At 41.2% G+C, this 20,798-nt stretch overlaps 1 protein-coding gene across 2 annotated transcripts in view; it reads right to left on the bottom strand.

Moving 5' to 3' along the window:
* SYNPR (synaptoporin) overlaps nt 1–20,798 on the bottom strand; it is a 332,343-nt gene that overhangs the window by 46,433 nt on the left and 265,112 nt on the right. For both annotated transcript variants that reach the window (XM_079114437.1, XM_079114438.1), the window contains one exon: nt 9,761–9,959. In XM_079114437.1, coding sequence (XP_078970563.1) covers nt 9,761–9,959 — 199 coding nt within the window. The remainder of the gene's footprint in view (nt 1–9,760; nt 9,960–20,798) is intronic.

The raw sequence follows: 20,798 nt of genomic DNA, 5'->3' as shown, positions 1-20,798 counted from the left end.
AAATGCTCCACCAGAACCACTGTAGAGGAGGAAAAATTTATTTGGGGGCTCACAGTTTCAGAGGTCTCAGTCCATAGACTGCAGGTCCCATTCTTCAGGGCTCGAGGTGAGGCTGAACATCATGGCGGAAGAGTGTGGTGGAGGGAAGCAGCTCACATGGTGATCAGGAAGCAGAGAGAGACTCCACAGAGACAAATATATACCCCAAGCTACGCCCCAAAGCCACGCCCCCAATGCCCACCTCCTCCAGCCACACCCACCTGCCTCCAGTCACCACTCAGCTAATCCCATCAGGGATTCATTCACTGACTGGGTTTAGGCTCTCACAACCCAAACATTTCTCCTCTGAACCTTCCTGCATTGTCTCATATGTGATCTTTTGGGGGACACCTCATATCCAAACCATAACAGAAGACATTTGAAAAGTGCCTGGTGCAGTGCCAGGCATACAGTAGGTGCTCAGTGGTTGCCACAAGTCAGGTTTTCTCAACGCCAGCACTACTGATATTTTGAGCTGGATTATTCTTTGTTTTGGTGGGTTGTTCTGGGCACTGGGGATGCTTGACAGCATCTCTGACCTAGTAGATACCAGCAATGACACCTTAGTAGTGACAATAAAAAAAAAAAAATGTCTTTGGACATTGCCAAGTGTCCTAAGGAAGGAATGTGTGTCTTGGTTTATCTGTGTGGCTCTAACAAAACACTTGAGACTGGGTCATTTATAAAGATCAGAAATTAGTTTTCTCACAGTTCTGAAGTCTGAGAAGTCTGTGATCAAAACATGTTTTGTTATCTCATGATGTCTGTTCTCTGCTTCCAAGATGGTGCCATGTTCCTGCATCAGCTGGAAGGAAGCCCTGCCATGTCCTTACATGGTGGAAGGCAGAAGGGAAACCAAACCAAACACTATAAAGCCTGCTTTATCAGGTCCTGAATCCCACTGGTAAGGGAGGAGCCCATGGGACCGAATCTCCTCTTAAAGGTTCACCTTCTAACATTGTCATTGTAACAACATGAATTTTGGGGTGGGCACAATGCTGGGGTTTGAATTTGTCCCTTCTAAAATGCTTGTGTTGCCAAAGTGATAGAAGTGGTGGGGCCTTTAAGAGATGACTGTCCATGAGATTCCTCCTTTATCAGTGAGATTATAAAAGAGGCTTCATGCACTGTTTGGCCAGTTTCTCTCACATGAGGACATAATGTTTCTCCCCTCTAGGAGATGTGGCAACAAGGAGAGATCCCCTTTCCAGACAACAAACATGCTGGCACCTTTGGTCTTGGACCTTCTAGCCTCCATAACTGTGAGAAATAAATTTGTGCTTCCTAAGTTCCCTGTCTCAGGTGTTTTGTTATAGTACCACACTTGGTCTAGAATGGGGTGAGAGAGTCAGAAGCAAAATTGCCACTTCCCTTCTCCCCATGAGTTGAGCACCACTGGTCTAATTGGGAGAGGGAACGATTTCCTCTGGTGCACTGAGCCAGGGAGTAGATACATTTCACCTTTCATTTTGTTTTAAATGAAAATAGAAAATGCAGAAGGAAAACACATTTGGGGTTTGGCCACCTTCCTGTGGCGTTCTGATTTTCTAACTAAATGGTGATTTCCCTGAAAGGAGAGAAAATCTGACAGAAATGGATGTGTGGTAATTGACATTTCCCACTAGCTGTTTATAGGCACAGGTTCCAACAGAGGAGGAGAAACGTTGTGGGCTCTGGAAGACCCACACTGATCCTTCAGGCAGTTCATTGCCTTTATTAAAGCCGTTGGACTATAGCTCATCTCTGTGTTGAACTAATTAGAGAAACATGGTACCAAATACAGTGGGAATTCATTTAAATTACCTTCATTTAAATTGTAATTAAGAATTCACTTATCATTTAAAAAAAAAAAACCCTGAAAAAGAGCTGGAAATATAAACTTGGATAGAACATGAAGATGATATGCTCAGAGAATTTTAACTGGATTTGTTTGTTCACCTTCATCTGTGGTACTACTTCTGGCAAAAATGTATTTGTTGGTGCAAAGTTTATCGTGGATTAGATTAAGAGTTCATTGAAGGTTGAGTTCATACCCTTTTGTATTATCAACACTTTTTTTTCAAAGAGTAAACAGGTGGAACACACACACACACACACACACACACACACACACACACACACACACCATGAGTCAGATTGTCAGATTCTGATAAGTAAGCCTGTGACTAACAAGGTACATGCTGTCAGGGCTTCGAATGATGATGTTATCTGTAGCAGCAAATACATTGTATTTGGGGCAAAACTCAAAAAAAAAAAAAAAAAAAAAAAGTCCTCCATTCACCTATTCACCAACCTCCTAATGCTTGATAATTATCTTTAAAATAAGTCCATACCACTGCAACTGGGGAGGAAATGTTTTCACTTGTACGCAGAGTTATACAATTATGGTTTAGATGTGAGGTATCCACCAATGGCTCATGTGTGAGACAATGCAAGAAGGTTCAGAGGTGAAGTGATTGGGTTATGAGAGGTGTAACCTCATCGGTGGATTAATCCACAGATATGGATTCGCTGGGTGGCAACTGTAGGTAGGTAACATGGGGCTGGAGGAAGTGGTCACTGGGGCATGACTTTGGGGTTTAATTTTGCCCCTGATGAGTTGAGCTCCTCTCTGTTCTCTGGTACCATGTCCTGAGCTGCTTTTCTCTGACATACCCTTCCGCCATGATGTTCTGTCTCACCTTGGGCCCAGAACTGTGGAGTTGGCCCACAATGGACTGAACTTCTGAAGCCATGAGCCAAAAGAAACCTTTCCTCCTTCATGTCAGGTCTTTTGGTCTTCACAGCAACAACAACAACAACAAAAATCTGACTAAAACATACACTTCCTCCTCCAACTTACCAAAGCCCATCTACATCTCTCTTGCAGACTGCCAGAAATTTTCAATGGTTTTCCTTATCACACACATGCTCTTAATTCATATACATATGGCTTGGCCCACTGAAGATACTTACTACCTATCATGATGAAATACACTTAGACATGATGAGACAGAGAAAGAGAGCAGAAATCAGAAAGATGAGTGGCAAGGAAAGGAGGGAAGGAGATGCAGAGGGAAAGGAAGAGAAGACTTCCTAATCATTTCCAAATAGCTCAGAGGCTGCAAAATTAGATTTCTATCTGCGATGACACCCAAGGAAAGGTGTTGCTGATGGGAGATTAGCCTTCGATTCTCAGAGCATTCAGATCTGTACCTGTCCCCTGTTTTCTTACCTCAGTGATGGCCTCAGCCTGTGCTTGAAAATGAGGAGCCTGATTTTCTAACTGGAGAGGTTAACAAATCTACCTTCCAGACCTAGAACCGAGCGAGTGGGATTCCAGGAACAAAATGGAGACTTGGATGGCTTGTCCTAGCCATGGTGATCAGAGAAGGAGTTCTGTGTTGAGCTCTATCCTCAGGGACTTGGGGCAGGAGAGGATGCTTGCTGGGGAGGGACCAGAGGAAAGCAGGATGTAAGGGCTGTAATCAATTAAAGGAAGGTGCCTGCCATTGCCCTTTGTAGGACTAGGGCATGACTAGTAATGGTCAGGAGAACTATTAAAATTAATAACACTAATAACATTACCATCCGATACCACTGATGCATCACCTACTGGGAGTCTTTCACTGGGCAAAGCACTTTACAGGCATGAACTCTCTCTCCTTAGAGCACCCATGTGATATGCATGCTATTATTCTCAGTACAGATGAAATAATGAGCTTCCAACTGTTAATGTTAATAGGTTCTGAGAGCAGAACTAAATCCAGAAGGCTATAGTAGAACCACTGCACCTAAGATTATCAGGCTAAGAGTTTCATACTGGTTTTGCCATTACCTTCTTCTGACATTGGCCAGCTTTCTCATCACCCACGGACTCATTTTGCAATGCCTGGTGCTCAGTCAAAAGGAATTGGTTTGAATCTGTAGAAGGGGGCCAGTTCTCATTGCTCTATTTGTCTCTCAGGATTATCTTCACGCTAAATGGGGAAATTTGAAAATATCTGGAAGGCAGTGGACATAAAACAGATGCAAGCCTTAAGACCCTTGTATGTCTGCAGTGGGTAAATGCTCCCATGAGCTCCCTGTGGTCAACCTGGTCTCCTTTATGGGAATAAGAGATTTTGAGTAACACAGTCCTTTCTTTCCCATAAACTCTTAAGGTGCACATTGACAACCTCTCTGATTGTTAGAAGGTTTACTTTAAACCTAACTTTCGTACAACAGGGATTCATTGAAACGTGGCATGGTGTTGACTCAATGCTCAAACTCAGAACATTCTGTCAACTTGTAAGAGAAGTTACTCTTTAAGCCTATTTTACATTAACATGAGAAAAACACCATTGCCCCCCTGTTGGACGTGAGATCTGAAGATGGCTCCAATTATCCTGTCACAGAAATCTAGGCCAGAGATTGACTTTGAAACTGTACTGTAAGGAACATGACAACATGACATAACCAGATGTGGCATTTCAATTCCACAATCATGCACCATTCCACAATCTGCTTTCTGAGAACTGATATTCATTCATCTGTATAAGAAGGCACTTAACTGTAGTGACATACAGTAGCTGGATATTTCCCTTGGCCTGGTTTTCTCACTGCTGTGTCAGACAGCTTCATTAACAATTAACAGTATTCAAAAGACATCCAGATTCTCATTTTTACTTCAAGGTGGGTAATCTTATCATATAAATTCAGTAGATAATTATTATTATTATTATTTTTTTTAAGCAACCAACATGAGTTTGGCCTCAGTTTGTCTGAAATTGCTGACAGCAGCTTAGAAACATTTAGGACTCAATCCTGGTCATCTTTGCTTTGTAATATACATTGCTCTTTGCCATTTTTAAAGCCTATTTCCTTGTTTTCTCTCTCGCACCTTCTATGTGCAAGAAAGATAATCTGCAGGCCAAGCAGAACCTTCTTACTATTCTAGCATCATAGACTCATGCAGTTTTGACATAACTCCAAATGGATTTTTTTTTTAATGGCAAATTTAAAACCTCCTGTGACAGTCAAATGAGCAGAAGATCCTAGGTGATAAGGATCTAAGTTGTCTATTTCCAGAGTAACAACATATGAAGAGCTGTCTCTGTGTATAAACCCCTTCGTCTACTCCAAAACCTACTCCACCCCTGTAACTTCTGTAGCATGCTGTCCATTAGGATTTTGGGCCCTATTGCATGCAGGGTTTTGGGGCCTTGGATTTGGGTCCAAACACTGTCCTCTGTCTATGAGTGATGTGACCTACAAGAGTTGGTAATTTTTCCAAATCTCCCTTTCCACATCTATGAATGCAAAAATTAATACAAACTCAGGTTGTATTAAATCAGTTAAACACATAGGTAGAAGCCCAAGCATCATCAACTGTCAGTTATTATTATCACCACCCATTCCTGTCACTTCCCGACAATCAGTCCTGTTTGTACAGGATGTATAGTTTCCTGTCCTAGAGGCTATAAGTCAAATGGGGATTGGTTAATTTTCAGAAGGATACCTAATTTCTTTCTTTTTCTTGTTTTTGATAGGAATGGATCATAATATTCTCTTTTTAAATTTATTTTATTTGTTCTTAGATAGATATGATGGTAGGGTGTATTTTGACATACCATATATTATTTATTCTATGTAGGATCCCTGTCTTGTGGATGAACATGACATGGAGTCTCACTGTCTGTGTTCATATGTGAACATGGGAAAGTGACGTCCATTCATTCCACTGTCTTTCCCATTCCCATCCCCATCCCTTCCCTTCATTCCCCTTTGTTTAATCCGTTGAATTTCTGTTCTTTCCTCCTTACCCTCCCTTGTTGTGCATTAGAATCAGAGAGAACATTCGGCCTTTGGGTAATTAATTTCTTAAAACGGATTGAATTAGTTTATCTTAGTATAATGTGGTAACTTTGTTGTTACAAACTAAAAGTTTGACTTTGAGAATTCCAAATTACAGAATTTTTTTTTTTTTTTTTTTTTGGTACTGGGGATTGAACCCAGGGGCACTTAACTACCGAACCACATCCCCAGCCCTTTTTTATATTTTATTTAGAGACAGGGTCTCACTGAGTTGCTTAGAGCCTCACTTTTGCCGAGGCTGGCTTTGAACTTGTGATCCTCCTGCCTTAGCCTCCCCAGCCACTGGGATTGGGGTGCACCACCTTGCCCGGCCTAGAATGTTTTAAAGAAGTATGTGTGTTGTCAAAAAAGAACAACAACAAGAAAAATATATGATAACCAGAACCAAACTGTTCAAGTTAGGAAAAGTGGACGTCTTTCAGAATAAATGATATTGGGTTAAGGTACTGCAAGTATTGCTAACCTCTGAACGAAAGCTTCTTTAGTAGTTAAAGTCTGAAGCATGAGACACCCTCCAGAGATCTCGCTCACACTGTGAATTTGCTCCTCCTCACTCAGGGTATAATTATGCATTCTTAGTTCCCCAATCACAGGCCGTCATGGTGGGATTGGGACTGACAGGGTGTGCTGCCCCTGGCCATGATGACATCCGTCCATGCAACCTGCCTCATGCCTCATTGGGCACAGGATCCTTTAAAATTAACTTTTATCTGCTAAGTAATGAGCACATCAGTTTTTTAATATCGCAGAAGTTTCATCTTGGAGTCTTTCCTTTTTTATTACTAGAATTACCTCCCCCTCTGGCCCTCCCCACCCTGGATGTAATAAAACAAAAGCTACCTGGTGTATTACACAACTCAGGATTTTATTAGATCCTGCTTGATGGGAAGGACTATTTATACAGAGACTAAATAGCCTGCCTTTACAAGATGATTTCGTATAAGTGGAATGTGGTTTTATGTAACAAAAATAGATCTTTTCCCACTTTAGGGGCCAACTAGCTGGGCCAGCTTCCTCTTTTAAGAAGTCATTTCCTTGGACTTGAGAATTCTCTGAGAATGTCTCCATGTATCCAGGAATGAATGGATGCAGGTTAGGTTCATGGTATATGCGGGCCATCTCTTCTGTGTACCTACCTGCATTATGGGAGACATGGGGTCACTTAGGTGACTCTGTTAAAGCTTTTTGTAAATTATTAAGACTATTGGCTCCAGTCTAGGATGAAAACAAAACAAAACAAAACAAACAAACCCCCAAAAAACCCTTGTCCAAAGGTTTAAGTTCTTCTATTACTCCTCCTTCTCAAAGTTAACACCTTAAAGTGCTGCAGATCTGAACTTTTTTCTAGTTCCTTTCAACTTAAGCACAGAGTTCTAAAAACAAGCTTTCCTCCTAGTAATCCTTCAAAAATTATCTCAAGGTTCAGTTTTCCAGAATGTGTAGATTAGAGATTCATACAACTTATTTTATTAAATACTCCCTAAAAGAATTTCTAAAAACTGTGTGACTACTTGTGTATATCAGCGCCCGATTTTGTTTTTAGTAAAAGTTTAAATAGTTGCAGATAATGTAATTTCTGGCACATTCTAAGTTTCGATATTTAGAAGTATAGCTGTTGTCTCAATTTTTAAACAACACAACTAATATTTACTTGACATTTTTGATCATCCAGTAATAATTAATAAAATCTTTAACAGTTAGAAATTTTGCTTCTTTTGTTCTCTTTCAAGTTGTATTTCCACTGAGGCTTCCTCAGAGAATTATAGATATAGTATTTTTGAAAGAAGTTTATATTCTTCATTTATATTTCTATTGTATTTTATGTTTCTTAATTTTATATTTTTATTATAATTCTTTACAACAAAAATATTTATACAAACTTAAATTACTTTTTAATTACCCATGACCCTACGGGTTTAGGTATTAAAGATACCCTTTTGATTGGGTAATCGTTACAAGTATTATTAATGCACAATTTTCCAAAATGACAAAAATGTATTATAATTTTTATAAGTAATATTTAAATAATTATTAAAATTGAAAAGTAAAAATTTCATTGAAAATTTATATTTCTTGAATGGACTGGTTTTTTTCTTCAAATAGTTTATAAATATTTGGGGGTAAATATTATCTTTTTCTAGAATGGGACATGATTCAGTATAGAGTTTATTTTCATTTTTTGTCTTATAGATGTATACACTGAGAAAGTATAAATGAGTAGGTGGGATTAGATGGACTTTTGTTATAGCAATATCATTAATTTCCTTATTTTTAAATTTAGATGCCCAGATGACAATTATGTCATCAAAATTTCTTATTTTATTTTTAATTTCTAAAACTTATTTTATTTTTCTGTTTCCACATCAAAAATTGTTTTTAACACTCTATCAAATGATGAGGACTTTTAATTTTATTGAAAGCAAAAGATTGGAAATCCCCTTATATCCCAAAAAGTACATTAGCCAGGAGTTGAGCTCACTCACTTTTCCAACACAGCACCAATGTTTCAAATGGTTCTTTTTTGGTGTGCTTTAAGTGTTTCATATCATGTAAATGTACTGGTAAGACCTGGGACGATAAGATAGGATGCTTTTCTTTAAAATGGGAGTAGGTGATAATTGTAATTTGGATATTCAATGTCCTCCAAAGGCCAGTATGTTCCAAGTATGGCCTCCAGGTGGTGCTATGGGGAGGTGGGGAACCTGGGAAAGGTGGGATCTTGGGGTGTCTTTGTCAAGGAACTGTTGGCCCCTAGACCCTCTCTCTGTCTCTTTTGCTTCCTGACCTTGACATGAGCAATTTTCTACTCTCTACTGTTACCATCTGGTATTCCCTGGGCCCTAGACCTAAAAGCTGTGGGTCTATTCAGTAATGGGCTGGAATCTCTAAAACTGTGTGTCAAAAGAAACCTTTTTCTACTTTATATGTTAATTACCTCAAATGTTTTGTTACAGGGAACAGAAAGCTGAATAACACAGTGATTGAAAAAAGATAGCAAGCTATCTTCACAGGCAGGGTATTCTTAGGAAGACAGATTTTATGCAAATATGCATGTAAAGATTGGGAAATTAGAATTTTTAAAAAATGTTTTGTACCAGGGATTGAACTCAACAGTGCTTAACCACTGAGCCCCAGCCCCAGCCCTTTTTATATTTTATTTAGAGACTGGGTCTCACTGTGTTGCTTAGAGCCTAGATAAGTTGCTGAGGCTGGCTTTGAACTCTTGATCATCCTGCTTCAACCTCCTGAGCTGCTGGGATTACAGGCCTGCACCACCATACCCTGGGAGAAATCTGAAATTTATTTCTTTAAAATTAGCCATGCCTATGTGCCCATCAGAATTTCTGAATCCTTCTAGGTATAAGCATGCATGCCCATGTTTGGATATGCTGGGTTGTATTGATTTCACCTGTATGAGTCCTTGCACCAATTCTCTAAAGAAACAGAAAGTGGTTGTGGAGAGGGTGATTGACATCGAGGAGAGAGAGAGAGAGAAAGAAACAGAAGTTCATCTTCCAATTATATGGTACTATGTCACACACAAAGGGAAGAATGCATTTCGAATAAGCACAAATCATACTGTCTAAATAACCAGTGATAAAAATGACTAAGTCCATAATGCTGGAATCGTAAGTAAATCCACAGCAAGCCTCAGGACTCCTTCCTGGCTCTCATGAGATTTCCAGCCACTTATTTCAGGAGGGTTTCTAGCAAGTCTTATGACAGGCACCATGTTTTTGTGGTTGATCCGAGAGATTTGGATGAGAAAAGAAAATGATTTCCTTTCAAATACCTGCCTTAAGGGTTTAGGTCACTCGGAAACCTTTGCAGCATGAGTAAAAGAAATTAGAAGGGACAGAGTTATTTCAAAAAGAAAACTACTTACAATCAACGGCCCCCGGTTGTTTTCCCGGTACTTGTTCTGGAAGAAAATGTACACCACCGTGGCAGCCAAGGAGTACAGGAAGGCGAAGACGGCCACCGTGACGAAGAACTCCGCCGAAGAGGAGGAGTCCCCGATCAGAGCCAGCTTCTGCCGCTCCTTTCCCTCGCAGGTGGGCACCTCGAACGTCACCTGGTGCAACCTAGATTGCCAGATACAAGAAGAGACTCTTTAAGTGAGGTTTTGGAGAAAACTAGATGCGGTAGATCTGCATCTTCTTTTTTTGTTTTTGTTGGGGGGTGGGGTGGGGACCAGGGATGGAACCCAGGGGCGCTCGACCACTGAGCCACATCCCCAGCCCTTTTATATATTTTATTTAGAGACAGGGTCTCTCTGAGTTGCTTAGGGCCTCGCTTGTGCTGAGGCTGGCTTTGCACTCGCGATCCTCCTGCCTCAACCTCCCAGCTGCTGAGATGACAGGCATGCGCCCGCTGGATCTGCATCTTCTAAAGCCAAAGGAGATAGGTGTGGGAGTTTCATACAAAAGGGAGAGATTCCCTAAGGGATTTGCAGAGGTTATAGCTGGACATGTAGAAATAAAGATGGCAGCCAACATCCTTAGACTGGGGTTCACCATTGCTAGTCACCCTGGAGAGGAGGAAGAAGAAGAAAAGTGTGTAGACTAGGAAACACCTTCCCCGAAGGTTTTCCAGAGCTTTCTCCCTTTCATCTGGCTTGCCAGGTCTTGTATCCTTGTCTCTGGCTATGCCCCTAGCTTCTTCCTCTGCTACTTTGAACTGTTATCTTGTTCCAAACCACCATGGACATTTTTTTTTTTTGGGGGGGTGGGGGGGCTTCTCAGTTATGCCCAGCTTGGTCCTGAGTGTCTTGTCCTTGACAGTTTCCTTTTCCTAAATTACTCTGCCCCTGACTTTTCCATCTTTTTCCATCTTTTCCATGGCTGCCTCCTTGGTATTCAGGCATCATCTCCAACACCCTCTTGGGAGGGGTTTCTGCTGAGCATTGATCAAAAGTAGCTCCTTTGACTGGTCCTGGCAGCACATGCCTGTAATCCCAGCAACCGGGGAGGCTGAGGCAGGAGGATTGCAAATTTGAGGTCAGCCTCAACAATTTGGTGAGGCCCGAAGCAATTTAGTGAGATCCTATCTCAAAATAAGAACTAAAAAGGGCTGGGGATGTGGTTCAGTGGTTAAGTGCCCCTGGGTTCAATCCCTAGTACTGGGAAAAAAAAAAAAAAAGAAAAAAAAAAAAGGTGGCTCTTTTGCTTTAGACACACTGTTTAATCTTATTCACTGCAGTCATTACCAAGAAATGACCGGTCATATATTTGATTGCTTGTTTTTTGTTATTTGTTTTTTTTTTGTCTCCAGTGCCTGCTCAGCAGTGAGTCCCTATCCCCATGATAATGGGGCGTCTTGGTTTTCTTCTCTGTATCCCCCAAACTCAGCCTTTGTTAAGGACTCAGTATTTGGGTAAGTGAATGACTATTCTTTCTTTTTTTTTTTAATTTTGTTTTAAATGTTGATGGGCCTTTATTTTGTTTACGTATATGTGGTGCTGAGAATCGAACCCAGAGCCTCACACATGCCAGGCAAGTGCTCTACCACTAAGCTCAGCCCCAATGTGAAAGAGCATTCTTGATTCTGATGACTGATAGTCCGATAGTCCTAATTTGATTGGGCTTTTAAAACTTGTATTTTAGAAAGAAAGTTCTATCAGGAGAGCATCCAGGGTTAATAGATTGCTTGACAGAGAAAAATAAGACGCTTGGGCTGTGCTTTCTGCTCAGCCAATGTCACCTAAGGAAGGTGAGTTACATCCAGCAGTTCATGGCATGAACTGGAACTAAGTGGTAAACTGTTAGTCGGTCTAGAAACCTGTTCTCCACTAGGCAGGCTGGACAAAAACAAGATGGAGGATTATTTATATCAATAAAGTATCCCTTGGAAAATTATGCACCTGAAAAATTTTCAACTTATGCTTAGAAAGCTTTTTTTTTTTTTAACTAAGCAAATTTTGATCCTTTTCAAATAGATGTGTTGTACACATTTTCTTCCAATTTAGAGAGCAATGATCGTGATTAAGAAACAATAATAATAACAACTAACACATTGGAGCATTTCTTAGGTGGCAAATACTGGGTTTTGAATACATTATTTAATTTAAAGCCCATGGCAAACCTGATAATGTATGATAATGTAGTCCCCTTAATGACACTTCACTTTACAGATGAGGAAACTGAGGCTTATAAGAGTGAGGTCATTTCCTAAGTAACATAGCTCATAATGATTGAGTCAGGGATTTAAATCGGCTTCTGACTTCAGAGCCCGACCTTTTAGCTTCTATGTTAACCTGTTTACATTAAGTAATAAGACATTAACTAGGATGAATGTGTTTTTCAAAGTGAAGCCTATGGACTAATTGGAATCTATAGAGATTCTAGCATATGTTCCAGGGCCCTGTTCCAGACTTACTGAAACCTCTAGAAGAGAGTCTGGTTGATGGCTAAAGCAGAAAAAATCTAGTTTGCTTAATTTTTTCTTTTCTTTTCTTTCTTTCTCTTCTTCTTCTTCTTCCTCCTCCTCCTCTCCTCCTCCTCCTCCTCTCCTCCTCCTCCTCTTCCTCTTCTTCTTCTCCTCCTCCTCCTCCTCCTCCTCCTCCTCCTCCTCCTCCTCCTTCTTCTTCTTCTTCTTCTTCTCTTCTTCTTCTTTCTCTTTTGTACCAGGGATTGAACCCACAAGTGCTTTTTATGTTTTATTTTGAGACAGGGTCTCACTAAGTTGCTTGGGTCCTTGCTAAATTGCTAAGGCTAGTCTCAAACTTGTGATCCTCCTGCCTTAGCCTCCTGAATCACTGAAATTACAGGCATGCACCACCATACCTGGCTTCTTCTCTTTCTCTCTCCCTTCCTTCCTTCCTTCCTTCCTTCCTTCCTTCCCTCCCTCCCTCCCTCCCTCCCTCCCTCCCTCCCTCCCTCCCTCCTTCCTTCCTTCCTTCCTTCCTTCCTTCTTTTCTCTCTCTCCCTCCTTCCCTCCCTCCCTTCCTTTCCTTTCTTTTTCCTTTCCTTTCCTTTTCCTTCCTTCCTTCCTTCCCTCCCTCCCTCCTTCCTTCCTTCCTTCCTTCCTTCCTTCCTTCCTTCCTTCCTTCCTTCCTCCCTTCCTTCCTTCTTTTCTCTCTCTCCCTCCTTCCCTCCCTCCTTTCCTTTCCTTTCCTTTTCCTTCCTTCCTTCCTTCCTCCCTTCCTTCCTTCTTTTCTCTCCCTCCCCCCTCCCCCCCCTCCTTTCCTTTCCTTTCCTTTTCCTTCCTTCCTTCCTTCCTTCTTCCTTCCTTCCTTCCTTCCTCCCTCCCTCCCTCCCTCCCTTCCTTCCTTCCTTTTTGGGACTATGGATTGAATCCAGGGGTGCTTTACCACTGAGTCACATCTTCAGTCTCTTTCATTTTTTATTCTGAAACAGGGTCTTGCTAAGTTGCTTAGTGCCTTGCTACGTTGCTGAGGCTGGCCTTGAACTTGCAATCCTCCTGTCTCAGCCTCCTGAGCTGCTGGGATTAAAGATGTGCATCACCATGCCCAGCCAATTTCTTCATTTCTTAAAAGCATTCTTTTATATTATAAGATTGCAGTAATAAGCATTGGCAAAGAGGTGGAGAAATCAAAACTTTTATATGTTGCTGGTGGGAATGTAAAATGGAATAATCATTTTGGAATACAGACTGGCAATTCTTCAAATAGTTACACACAGAGTTATCATATGATTCAATGATTCACCCCCTCCCTAGATACATATGTGAGAGAAATAATATTTGGTTACATAAAACATGTAAAAGAATATCCATGCAACATTATTCATAACAGCCCCAAAATGGAAACCACCCAAATTTCCATCAAATGATAAATGGATGCAGTGTATCCAGAGATTGGAATGTCATTTGTCAGTAAAAAGGGACGAAGTACTAATCCTTACTACAACAAAAATGACATAGCCCCAAAGTGTTTACAGTAAGTGAAAAAAGTCAGACACAAAAGGCCACTTATCATATGGTTCCATTTATGTGAAATATTCACAATAGGCTAATCTATGGAGCCTAAAAGCAGGTTAGTGTTGGTTGGGGCTGGGGGCTGGGAGAACTGGGGATGCTGGCTAAGTGGTATAGCGTTGCTGTTTGGGAAACTGAGTGTTCTAGAATTCATTGTGGGAAGGGTGCACATCTCTGCCTAGAAGCTACTTAATTGCACATTGGGAATGATAGATTGTGTGGCATGTGAGTCATATCTCAATAAAATTCTTAGAAAACAGGGAAGACGATTTATCAAGTCCCTATGTAGGCAAGAAACCCAGCACATGAAGAAATGCAATATGACTTGGGAAATTGCAAGATGGCAGGAAAGAGGATGGGAGGGGTAAGAAGAGAGGGAAAAGTCACCAGGGGTCCCTGCTGGGGGCCTCCTGTGTCATGTTACTGATGTGGGCCTTTATTCCAAGACAAAGATTGGCAAGATTTTCTTAGGATAAACATCATGTAAAACAAAAACTGTGTCACCTGTGGCAATAATCTGGAGACAGGCATAGCTGCTTTCCAGACTCAGGCTGCACCCCAAGATCAGCATGTCTTCCCTGTGCTGGTTCCCTTAACTCACACACAGAAACTGGGTCTGCAATCTGCGTGCAGTGGGAAACAGCAGGAGCAGGAGAAGAAAATAATTGTTCTTTTTCTATACATCAGTTGAACAGCAGTATTTTCTCCCTTGCTAGCTTACTGTGTTGACTTAAAGAAATTGTTGATTGTGCTTATGTGCACGTGGGAAAGAAAAAAAAAAAAAAAGGCTTAAGAATCTGCTTTGCTAGGAAACAATCAAGAATGTGAAGAGAGAGCCTACAGAATGGGAGAAAATCTTAGCCACCTCAAACAGAGCATTAATCTCTAGCATATATAAAGAGCTCAAAAAATTTAACACCAAAACCAAAAACCAAATAACCCAATCAGTAAATGGGTTACCACTCATTGAACAGGCAACTCACAGAAGAAGAAATGCTATTGGTCAGCAAATATATGAAAAAATGTTCAACATGTCTAGTAATTAGAGAAATGCAAATCAATACGACACTGAGATTCCATCTCACTCCAGTCATTATGGCGACAATGAAAAATACAAGTAACCATAAATGTTGACTAGGATGTGGGGAAAAGGTCCACTCATACATAACTGATGGGACTGAAAATTGATGCAGCCACTCTGGAAAGCAGTATGGAGATTCCTCAAAAACTTGGGATGGAACCACCATTTGACCCAGCTATCCCACTCCTCAGTTTACACCTAAAGGACTTAAAATCAGCATACTAGAATGATGCAGCCACATCAATGTTTATGGCAGCTCAGATCACAATTGGGCTATGGAACCAACCTAGGTGCCCTTCAATAGATGAATGGATAAAGAAAATGCGGTATCTATACACAATGGAATATTACTCAGCCTTAGAGAAGAATGAAATTATGGTATTTGCCAGTAAATGGATGTAACTGGAGACTATCCTGCTAAGTGGAATAAGCCAGTCCCCCAAAACCAAAAATCAAATGTTCTTTCTGATATGCGGATACTAACACACAATAAAGGGGGAGGCGGGGAGAATAGAAGTCCATTGGATGGACTAACAGGGAATGAAGGGAAGGGAGGGGGACGGGGACAGGAGAGACAGTGGAATGAAGGGGATGTCACTTTCCCATGTTCACATATGAACACACGACCAGTGAAACTCCACACCATGTCCGACCACAAGAATGGGAAGTCACACTCCATGTATGTATGTTTTGTCAAAATACAGTCTACTCTCATGGATATCTAAAAAGAGCAAATAAAAAAAATTTTAAAATCTGCTTTGTTTATTAACATCTGAGTTTTTAGCCCCAAAACAATGCGGGATGAGATGAAAACAAAGAGATCAAATGGAAGTGAGGTTCTAAACCAGTGACTAAGGAAAGAGGTGGAGGAGGATAATTTATAAAGAAAGAGTATGGCGATTCAGAAGATCTGAGTATAAAAATGAGGGGTGGGGAGGAGGTGGGGGGAGGAAAAATAACAGAATGAGACAAACACCATTACCCTATGTACATGTGTGATTACGCAAGTGGTGCGAATCTACTTCATGTACAACCAGAGAAACAATAGCTGTACCCCATTTGTGTACAATGAAGCAAAATAAAAAAAAATCTGCGTATAGTAGTTCATCTTACGTGTTTTGAATGCTGTACACACATACACATGAAAACCTTCTCTTAAGCAACAGTTTTGTTTACATATAAATATGACAAGTGTGTATGCATATATAAAAATTCTGCTATATATATAAAACTGCTGCATATATTAATTTGGAAGAGGAAGATTTATAGTCAGCACGTATTTTGCAGCTATAATAACTGTAGAACGAGGTATCATTAATTTAGAACCTAAACAAGGTTTCATAAAGTTAGAGCTTATCCGGCGAAGCATCTGGAAGGTGGGGGCCCCTCTGATCTTGTGAGGAACCAGTCAGGGAGCAATTGCTGAGGCTGCGAAAGGTACCAAATCCAATTTGTTGATTTCAAATGTATAATTCCCTTCTTGGCTGACCTGACCCAATCAAGGGGTAATTGAATTTGGGCTGGGTTTTACTGCATACTGCATTCTATCAACGAAAGCCTTCCATTTTAAAGTAGTTCCTTTGATAAAAAAAAAAAAAAAAGAAAAAATTTATACCAATGCCAAAATGGGGCTATTTAAAGCATTTTACTGAAACGCCAATTAAATGAAAGGAACTACTAAGCACTGACCGTTTTCAGTTCTGTTAGTAGGACCTGGAAAAATCTTAAATGTACCTATCTCTTCAGGGAACAGGAAAAGGACAAACTGGTATTGCTTTGTTGATAACAATGTTGTGAGTAGGAACCACTGACAATTTTCTACCTCTGGGCATTGGGCTAGGTCTTTACCTAGTCGTATCTCACTTAATTGTGATCATAACTCTCTTAGATATATACTGTCACTATTTTTTAGATGGGGAAGGGAGGCTGGCTGTGAGCAGGAGGCTTGCCTGAGGTCATTTGGTATCTGGGATAGCAGAGATAGTCTCCACTGCAAGTAGATTAGGAGGAACTCACACTAAGAACTATTGCACATTTTCACTGCTCAGCTTGAAAAATATAGTATCCTTTAATATATTATTTCTCTCTCTCTCTCTCTTTTTTTTTTTTTTAGTACTGGGTATTGAACCTGGGGCACTTACCACGGAGTCACATCCCCAGCCCTTTTTGCATTTTACTTAGAGACAGGGTCTCACTGAGTTGCTTGGGACCTCACTAAGTTGCTGAGGCTGGCCTTGAACTCATGATCCTCCTGCTTCCGACTCTTGAGCTGCTGGGATGGCAGGTGTGCACCACCTCGCCTGGCTGCATCCTTTAATTTCCAGCTGAATGTGTGTACAAAAATAGCCCAGCCTGCTTTCCCGCACCATCTCATCTAATGGCAGGCTGAGAATTGATAGTAAACAGGATTCTAAAACAATGTTCCTTCTGCTTCCACCTTGAAATATGTGAATTAGGCATTTTACAAAGTCCCCAGCGATGACAGAGTTGCCTCTCTGTATGTAGATCAATAGAAAGGCATTTAAAACTCCTTGGTTTCCAAATCTTGTTCTGGAATATTCTAACATTTGTCTCTGAACCAAGCAGAGGGCAAATGAGCTGCAACTGTGATCATCATAGTGTGATTCTTTATAGCAAGTGGGGCATTCAGCTAAGTGGAGCACAAAATCATCTCAGGATACCCCTGGACCACCTGGTAATAAGACTTTTGAAATGATTGGCAGTATCTTTCACCAGGTGAGCAAGAAAACAGGTGTCAAGCTCCTAACAATACATCCAGGAGTGGCTCAATGATACATCCTAAGGACAGCAACCCAGCTGCTCCCAGGAGCAAAGTGGGAAATATTTAGGGTGTCGGGGAACACCCTGCTGTCACTGAGTTTCTGATAGCCACAGTGAAAGTGACCGGGAAGATGAGAGGGCAACTGGCAAGTTGCCGTTCTCAGCACCTCTCTCGCTATCCGATCACCTTCTGTAGGTTCTGTTTCAATCTCGTTTAACAGTTGACAGGGACGTCAATCATTTTGCTCCATCTTTTCCCTCTTCCCAATAGGAAACATTGGCAATTATCTGGTTTTAGATCGACTTTCTATTTTTTTTTTAAATGTTTTGCTAGCCCTAGGTGCCGTGTGCAAATGTAATGAGTACCCTTGGGTGTACACTAACGGGCGCGCGCGCGCACACACACGAGCACACCTACTGCTTACTAAGTTCATATCATTTACAAGATAAATCACTGTAAAATCCTGAGCGCTTATGTATTTTCATATGCTCCATTTCAAGTTTTTTTTTTTTTTTTTTTTTTCTCCCCAGTAACTCTTTCCATTTTACAGACAGAAAAATCAGAGTTCAGTAATCTTGGAAAGAATCGCAAGAGCTGACATAAAGAAGAAGCCAAACCCAAACCCAGGCTTTCTGCTACCCAGCTCCAACTTTTCCCAACTGCTAACGTTTCCAAGTAACGTTTCCGAAATCCTTTCTTCATTCCTTCAACAGGGAGTTATTGAATCCAATGTGGCAGTCATGAGAGACCATAAAACAGGGAGACAGTGAGCTATGGGGAACGGGAACAGAGACATCTAGCAGGTTGAAAGGACAAACCTCTCTTTGTCACTTCCTCTGGTTTTCTCACTGACCCTGAAGTATGGCATTGGGTGTTGCTACTTAGGATGCCGATATGGAGGATTTTTTTTTTTTTTTTTTGGTATAAGGGAATTGAACCACTGAACCACATTCCCAGCCATTTTTTAATTCTTTTTAAATGCTTTCTAAATTTTGAAGCAGGGTCTCGCTAAGCTGCTTAGGGCCTCGTTAAGTTGCTGAGGCTGGCTTTGAACTTGAGATCCTTCTGCCTCAGCCTCTGAGCTGCTGGGATGACAGACGTGAGTCACTGTGACTGGCTGATGATAGGGGTTTATGTCTACCACAGCTGGATGCCAACTGTCAGCCGACATTCGCTGAGCATCTACTAGGCCACGCAAAATGTTAAACGCACTTACATATTATCTCCTATTTTTATAAATCACATATTTACTGACCATTATAGTCACCTGATACAGTCACCTGCTGGCTTCTCTGAGGGTCTCCTAGCAGCTAATTCTCTCACTTGTCACTTTCAATTATTTCTCAGCAGACCATGGGATTACTCAAGGGGACTGAGACCATGGGTTTCACTGCTACCCTGCCTGACAGGCGATTTCGAGCTGGTTCTAAAAAAATCTCACTGATGGAAGCAAGATTCCCCTTTTGCCACTAGCACCTCAGGAGGCACATTAATATGTTTTGATTGAACTCAGGGAGAGGCCTGCTTTCACAGAGCCTAGGTTTAGGATTCCTCAGGGTAGAAGTGGCAGAAGAGTTCAAGGTCTAGTCTGAGTGAGATCAGACCTGGGAATATGCTCATTCAGGCGAGAACAGAGAGCCAGCTCCAGCAAACGGGGCTCAGGTCGCTTAAGATGCACAATATGGTCAACAATTGTATGAACAAATGTTCAACATCTCTAGCAATTAGAGAAATGCAAATTGAACCTACTCTGACATTTTACCTCCCTCCAACAAGTGAGGCAATTATAAAGAATACAAGTGACAGTAAACTTTGGTGAGGATGTGGGGAAAAGGTGCACTCTTACATTGCCGGTGGAACTGCAAATCGGTGTGACCACTCTGGAAAGCAGTATGGAGATTCCTCAGAAAACTTGGAATGGAACCACCATTTGACCCAGCTATCCCACTCCTCAGTTGATACCCAAAGGACTTAAAATCAGCATACTAAAGTGACACAGCCACATCAAAGTTTATAGCAGCTCAACTCAACAATAGCTAACCAACTTAGGTGTCCTTCAATAGATGAATGGATAAAGAAAATGCAGTACATATACACAATGGAATATTACTCAGCCATAAAGAAGAATGAAATGATGGCATTTGTAGGTAAATGGATGGAACCGGAGACTATCATGCTATGTGAAATAAGCCAATCCCCAAAATCCCAAAGGCCAAATGTTCTCTTTGATATGTGGATGCTGACTCACAATAAGTGGGGTGTAGAATTTCATTGGATTAGACAAAGGGGACTGAAGGAAAGGGAGGGGGATGGGAATAGGAAAGACAGTGGAATGAATGGACATCACTTTCCTATGCTCATATATGAACACACGACCAGTGAAACTCCACACCATGTCCAACCACAAGAATGGGATCCTAATGAGAATAAGATATATTCCATGTTTGTGTGAATATATATACTGTCACATATAACCAAAAATAACAAATGAAAAATAAAAGATGCTAACAAGGTTGAACCCTCAGCTTGCAAAGGGGAATAGACAGCTTGTCTTAAAGGCCAGACTCCCTCACTGGGAGCTGCGGAGGATCGGTGCACCTGGGGTATCTCTGTTGAGGAAGAGAGTCATTCCAGGACTCTACCCAACATCCCTGCAGGCAGAATAGGAAGCCACCCAGTACGCAAGCTCCCTTCTAGGAGAGCCTGACACAACCTACCGATGCTGCATGTCCCCAGGAAGGTCACCCGTACATCGGTGGTACTCACACACTCCCATCTGCCAGACCCAGGGGTGCTTCCTTGTCTTCACATAAGTGCCATTGTGTAGGGAGCCTGAATCATTTTTTCAGACAGTTCAGTCCTTACCTTTCATCTCCACAGTGCTCAGCAACAGTATAATGCCTATCAATATTTTCTTGGAATTGCAGAAAAACGAAATTGAAAGACAAAAGTTTACACTTGCATTCTTCCATGCAAGTGAGGCATGTGTCTCTGATTTGTTGATGTGTTGAGTGTATCAAAGTTGATCATCACCATAGAAGGACATTCCCATTACAGTTTGTCCTGCTCCCTTTACTGAGAGTGAATCTCAGTTTTCTTCCTGCAGAGAATTGAGCCAGGCAT

The sequence above is a fragment of the Sciurus vulgaris genome (genome assembly GCF_902686455.1).
Source record: "Sciurus vulgaris genome assembly, chromosome: 16".
Classification (NCBI taxonomy): Eukaryota; Metazoa; Chordata; class Mammalia; order Rodentia; family Sciuridae; genus Sciurus; species Sciurus vulgaris.
This window is presented reverse-complemented; position numbering and strand designations above follow the sequence as displayed.